The sequence below is a fragment of the Chaetura pelagica genome, unplaced genomic scaffold, assembly GCF_000747805.2.
Source record: "Chaetura pelagica isolate M959 unplaced genomic scaffold, ChaPel_1.0 scaffold142, whole genome shotgun sequence".
In the NCBI taxonomy this organism is placed as follows: domain Eukaryota; kingdom Metazoa; phylum Chordata; class Aves; order Apodiformes; family Apodidae; genus Chaetura; species Chaetura pelagica.
Genome location: NW_009952973.1, coordinates 4,696,777 through 4,703,783, shown reverse-complemented (window position 1 = coordinate 4,703,783; position 7,007 = coordinate 4,696,777). Strand labels below are relative to the sequence as shown.

Below are 7,007 nucleotides of genomic sequence, written 5' to 3'. Positions count from 1 at the left end.
TACCCTGTAATTTGAGTAGTTAATCATTGCACAGTCATGGAAGAACCATGCCTCTCAAGTCACATTTTAAAAAGCCATTACACTTGTCAATTTTTTTCTTTTTTAAAAAATAACCTTGAATAATGTTCCTAAAAACACCACGTAGAAGGGAAAAGGAGAAACGAGATCAAAAGATAGCATTTATAAGGCCTAAATCTACCATGGGAATCTGAATGTGATTTTTTCCTCATAATAAAGCAGGCATATGATGCAATTTGTGAAACTTCTCAGGAGATAGTTGTTTCAACATCCACAAAATGACTGGTTTTGGAAACATCCTGCAACGTCCTAATATTCAAGGCTATAAAAATTATAATGAAAGCACTACAAAGCTAGTTGAAGCACTGGGACAGGCTGCCCAGGGAAGTGGTTGCTGGAGGTATTTAAAAGATGTGTAGTGGTGGTGCCTAGGGACATGGTTTAGTGGTGGACTTGGCAGTGATAGGTTAATGATTGGACTTGGTGATCTTAAAGGTCTCCTCCAAACAAAACATTCTATGATTCTTAAAACCAGCAAGGATTCAGCCAAACGGAACAAACATACTGAACTCCATGTATTCATACAACAGATAAACAGAACTACTTTTTCAACCATCCAATTTTCATTTCTCTATTATCTTTCATTCAGACATAGTTTTACTTCATGCTCAGCAGATGACAACAGTTGAGCAAAGAACATCACCTTCAGTTGTGTATCAATAATCAACACCTTCAGACAGGCGCCTATAGCACTGCCTGCTTAAGACTTCCAATTTATGAAGTACAAGCCATGTTAAGACTAGTACACTTGATTGATGCTGTTGATTTTATTTCTTATATTAAGTAATCTAGGAAACGCAACACATTTTTTCACTTTTCCTCCATTTTCATCATTATGAACACAGTGGTCAGTCTGCACACCATTTTCACAGAACAGTAGATTTAAGCTTGTAACAGAGTTTCTAAAATGCCAAGCTATTTTTTTTTCTTTATAAGCAGTCATTTTCCTATCAATTAAACTTGCTGTGTTATCAGAATCAACATAGAACTTTTCATCAACATTCACTGGAAAGTACAAAAAATAGAAAAAAATGCATATAAACACAGCCTTCTCATCTTACTCCTGTTTGCAATTTCAAGGTATTCTATTCTACTTCAGCTTCTTCAGAACTTGAGTTTCAGGAGGAAATAATATTTTTTCATTATTTTTTTTTTAGTTTAAGTTATAAATATGTCATGAACACCAAATTATTTGGTAACATGAACTTCTTTATAATTAGAATGCAATTAGGAAGGGAAAGGAATAAAGCACTCTACAACCAGAAACTGTTATGTTTCCCACATGTATAAGAAGAACCCAGTAGACACATTCTGAAACACTGAAGACTAATTTCCATATTTCTACACTATCAAAACTGAATTCTTGAAGAAAATGTTCCTCTTTTTAAAAGTTCTTGCTATCACATCTTCCCAATATTTACAATTCTTAGTTGCATATGCTAAATATACTGCACATGTTCCTATGCCCATTCTAGAATACACAGTATGCACAGATGCACACATATAAAATTACCTTTTCAAGAAAAAAGTGGCAAGATTGAAAAGTACATTGAACCATATAGTCTAGCATCAGGATTTAAACATGTTACCTGAGCCGCAAGAATCTGTACTTCTAGAATCTTTTTATAATGTAAAACCTAAATTTCTAATTCCTGACACCTGAGGCCTTGTTAAATAATGTTTGCTCTTCTGCTTATGAATGCATTTTTCCCAAACAATAAACACGGGCAGCCTATGGGATTAAAGAATGACAAAGGTGTAGCTGACTCATGGGATCAATTAGAAAGCATCTGTACTTGTGCCTTTTGTTCATTCTGTGTTTTACTAACAGTTTCTGCATTTTCAGCATAAGCGTATCACAGCTGTTAAATACCATGCTACAAAGCAACAGCACACTAGTACCATACACTAGAAAAAATAAATCTATTCTTATCACCACCTACAATGATATCACTTGTTATACAGCTTACATATTTCTTTAAAGTTTTAACAAATGCATTAAGATTTTAACTGAATAGTCCTAGCTTCTTGCCCAGGGAAAGCACATCAGCATTTTTTCAGCAAATTGTTAACATTCAAAAAGAACCCAGAGTTGCCTTTTCCAAACTAAAAACAATCTTAAATACAGCCACCGACTCTTATTACCACCTCAGGCACAGCTTTCCCTCAAAACCAACTATTAAATTCACAAGCAGGAAAGCCCGCAAGCAGGACGACAAGCAGCTTCCATCTCCATGCAGTTTTCCCATGACAGGTTAGTGATAGAACAAACAGAATTTGCAATACTTACTGAGTGTTTCTCCTGCTGGCCCATAACTCCATGGTTAGCTGGGATTGCAAGTGGTTTCATAATGAAGAGACATAAGCTGAACTGAATTTACACATCATGTACCAATTTCTTATGGATGGCAAGTCACCCTCTACAGCATTAAATTAAAAAGAGGAGGAGGGGGGGAAACCAAGCTGGAGCTAAAAGTGTCAATACTGGTAAGCTCAAAACCCCCCTCACACTTGTAGTGCAGAGCAGCAACCCAAACGACAGCGTTAGTCTCCATTTTTGTAACACTGAGAGTCTAAGCATGTCAGGATGTACGGAGCCTGATGAAACCCTACATATCCAGCGTTCATCCAAGGGAACAAAACCATCCCCTGAGCCTGAGGAATGGGAAAAAAAAGAAAAAGGAGGAAAAAAAGCTAAAATGGCTGACTGCACAGAGACTCCCTGAAAAAGGCTTAATACAGTATTATATTAGTCAGGGTGCAGGAACCAGCCCCCAGCATTCAGCCAAGCATTGTTAATACTCCTGTTTCATTTGCAATCACACACACACACGCAGCCTCTCCCCCTCCACCACTACCCTCCACTCCCCCAAAATCAGGGCAGAGCATGCGAATAGGGACCTCCTCCCCTGGCTGCTAATGATGCTGACAGAGTAGTGACCAGTGATCTCTGTTTCACTCAGCTAACCAAGTTTGCACAATTAATCTTAGCAGCGTGACCCTGATGGACATTTAATTTTATGATGCCTGTTCCTCGCAATCAAGACAAGCACATCTACCGCCTGAAGAGTCAGCAGCAAAAATACAACACAGTTACACACACAAAAACCCAGAAAATCATGAGTCTGAATGCAATACGCCAATATAATTACGTTATTGTGCTTACTTTGGAAGACCATGGCTGCAGGCAGTTGGCATAGCAACGCACAAGGAAAGCCATTTCCTGGGTAGAAAGAATGCTTCCTTTTCTAAATAAAAAATTCCTCTTAGGATACAAACGGCATTGCTGCTTCCTGCAGAAAGCAAAGACACTGTAGTCTGTCTCTTAACCTGCACACAGGCACACACTCAATGCAGTTCGAGTGATGTAAGTGGATTTCTTCCTCTCTCTCCTCTCCCTCCCTCTCCCTTTATCCACCGAAATATTCAAGTCAAATGGAAGACACATTCCTTGAGGCTCGCCCCCTTGGATACTTAACTATTTCACTCATTAAGGTAGAGATGGACAATGCAGATAAAACAGCAAGCTCTTGCCTGTATCTGGTATCAGCCTCTGAAGATCAAGGCAGCCCCAGAGGGGAGGGATCCGTTTGCTGCTGGCTCCTAAGAATTTCACTGAAGTCAAGGTGGGAATAAGGACCCACATTTACCTCACCAAATCCTGAACTGAAGACGAGAATAAAACAGAGGATTTGACATGATCTCCCTTTGCCCCTCATTCAAAAGAGTGCTGCTGCAGAGCTGTAAACACTGTTATCAAGTATTTATACACAGCACTTGATGAGGTCTATCAGATTTTCAGCAGCTTCACTCCTATGCAGGCCACAGATACCCAGGGGTTGTGGCAGGTAAATGTCCAGAACCCTTTCATACATTATTCAAAGTCTTTCTGAATATAGTTCCTGCTTCTGGCACACCAAATACACAAATTCCACTAAAAGCAAAAGGGGATGCAAGATCTGGAAAAGATTGACATACACATGGCTTTTATAACTCTCCTTTCTGACTATAATGATATCTCAAGCTCAGAAATTTCCTCAGGCCCTCCCATTTACACTATACCACTCCTTGTGTTATACTAGAAACATGATACTGCAGAGGAGCCAAAACACAACAGGGAACACACTCAAGCAATAAGCTAATTGTCAGCCCTATACAACGTCCATGTTAAGTGCCACAAATTCACTCCACTTGACACCGAGACCAAGCCAGGACAAACAGGAACATTCCACTCTTCCATTAGGCTTCAACTTTAGTACTGTTCTCTATAACATATTCACAGCACGTTCTTTAAAATCAGAGACCATCTGTACTTAAAGTCATTTCAATGTCTTTTTTTTTTTTAAACAATAGAAAAAAAGACTTAAGTTGCTACACAGGAAAAAATTAATACTACGGAATACTATGTCATACAATAGGCAGCTGCATTCCACCAAAATATGTGCACTGACAATGAGTTATTTTGTTACATTTGTGATTTATTTCAGTAATAATTGCAAGTAAATTAGGCTATAAAAATTAGTGGAAATTAATTCTAGTAGAGTACAGAAAGATTCTGAAATATCTGGTCTATTTTTTGCACAGACATTCTAAGGACACCGTTTTGTACACAGCATATTTTTAAACTAAATATATTTACATTTATGACAGTTAATGACACTTGTGCCCTTGGTCTTCTAGTATACTCCAAAAGATGTTATTGTTTAAGCTACTGAAATACAAAAATTAGTTTAGATTTTTAAAAAGTTTTTGTAATACGTCAGTGCAACTTCCAGGTTATTTTAAAAACGTTAAATTATGCTTAAGCCTTGTAAAACAGTCTAATGCTGAGCACAATCAATTTATCTTCTGATAGAGGGCTGACCAGAAAGAACCAAAGTTATTCATTCTAGGAAGCTCAGACAAACCCTCTCTGATACAAAAAATATGACTTGTTGACACAGCAATTAAAAACCTCAAGTCTGATTCGGTGGCCTTGCGGTTAACACCATGAGCAGAACTGGAGCATGGTGTTACACACTCATGTCAGGAAAAACAATGTTCTGCCAAGACAGAAACATCTCCCCAGCACAGGAAGGGAACACACCACATTCTGAACTCTATTACATCTGTCACTATCAACATGTATCTTGTTCTGCATCAGTTGGTATTTCCAACCAAAATCTAGCCTAAGTTTCTGTGGCATAAGCCTTGAAGAATAAAACATTACCAAAACCATTAAAAAAATAGTGATAATTGGAACTTTCAGATGATGATGACACTAAACACTTCTTGCTACTTATGCTGGTCACCGCTACTCATCTGCTAGAAAATTAGTTGGTATTTCACACATGAATGCAAAATTTAAAGCAACCTAATAAAGTGTAGCTGCTGTTCACGTACATCAGACTGATGGTAAATTGGTGGTTTCCAAATGGGAAAAAAAAAGTCTCATTACATTAAAAATATGAAAAGTTATATTTATGTAATTAGGTGAAGAAAACACTCACAGGCAAACTGAGACTCAAAAACAATTTAAATAAATGGTTGATTCCATTTCCCTATTCCTTCCCCCTTAACTGCCACTACTCCCACCACTTCCCAGGTAAAATGGTGCACTATAATCATATGTACTGTCCACTCCCAGTTCAGAAAATAATTACATAGAAATTATATTTATTACAAAAAAATAATTATTAAAGCAGAACTTCAGTGAATCCTTAGATGTTTCAGTGAAGAATGAATGGAATTTAAATTGGTTTAAGAAACTGGAACAATATATCCTCGAAAGTTTCTATCACCAGCAAGTATGAATAGTTTATATAAAACCTAACTGCAACTTTGTATTCATGAGTATTTCAAAACTGAAGTAAGAACTGCTTGCTTAGACTTAAAAGTTTGAAAAGAGCAAAACATTTTTGCTAATGCTTTTAGGCAAGTGAGATGTTAATAAACCTGATGTGCTGTAATTGGACATGACAGGCTATTCCCAGCTGCCTTCAAATACTGTATTTGTAAGAAAGCTGGCATCTCTTTATGACTCACAAAAAAGAATGTTAAAAAATCCTTTCAAAAGTAACTACAAATGTGAGGACATCCTTGAACTACCCACAGGATTCAAGAAGTCTTGAATTTATGGTAAAAACTGATACATGCTGCTGTGGTTGGTGACTGTAATGCCTCTCAGCTATTTTACATTCTATAATATAATCTCAGATGGATATTATTCTCCTAAGCAGTGTCAAAAATGCTTGAAATATTAAACTTTTTTAGGTTAATGACAAATGCTGCAGCAACAGATTACCTCAAATCTTCAATTCCAAGTAGTCACCTTAACTCACAACTATTTTACAGGAGTGCTTAAAATTTGCTACAGATTACACACATAGAAAGCATTGTTTTCTCCAAGTACCTCAAGAATTATCAGCACATTTTCCTCCTGCCTTTAAAACAACATAAAGTATCATTTACTTCATGTTCAAAATCTTCAGCAAAAAAACCCAAAAGGACATTTTAAGGTCATAAAATTCACTGCCAATCCATGACTCCAGTAGCTAGAGGGCGTTCTGAAATCAAAGAAATAGAAAAAAAGGACCAAGGAATTGGACAACCCACACTGTGTGTGCCCCAAAAACTTTCACAGTGAAGGGACTATTTCACAGATAATACACAGTTGTGTCAGAAGAATATAGACAGTTAAAATGAATAGTCCAAAATGGAGTACATAAGTTTAAGGAAAAAAAGGCAGAGAGAGGATATCTTCGCTTCCCTCTGTCTCCCTCACTTAGTAAGAAATGGAAGTTTAAAATTCGATTTTAAGCTCAGGGCTACTGGACACAAAACTGTTGAGCTCCCAGGGGCATGCTTCTCAATTTTATAATGCTGATGCTCTCTCCCTCCCATCATCCTTATGAGAGAGATTGCTAAATAACAATCTGATGCTCCCAACA

At 37.3% G+C, this 7,007-nt stretch overlaps 1 protein-coding gene across 1 annotated transcript in view; it reads right to left on the bottom strand.

Annotated features, from left to right (window-relative positions):
• The window catches only part of RAPGEF2 (Rap guanine nucleotide exchange factor (GEF) 2), a 69,455-nt gene extending 66,714 nt beyond the window's left edge, over positions 1 to 2,741 (bottom strand). Inside the window, exon 1 of the mRNA XM_009995920.1 lies at positions 2,369 to 2,741. Coding sequence (XP_009994222.1) covers positions 2,369 to 2,428 — 60 coding nt within the window. The 5' untranslated portion in view covers positions 2,429 to 2,741. The remainder of the gene's footprint in view (positions 1 to 2,368) is intronic.
• Positions 2,742 to 7,007: the final 4,266 nt, after the last annotated feature.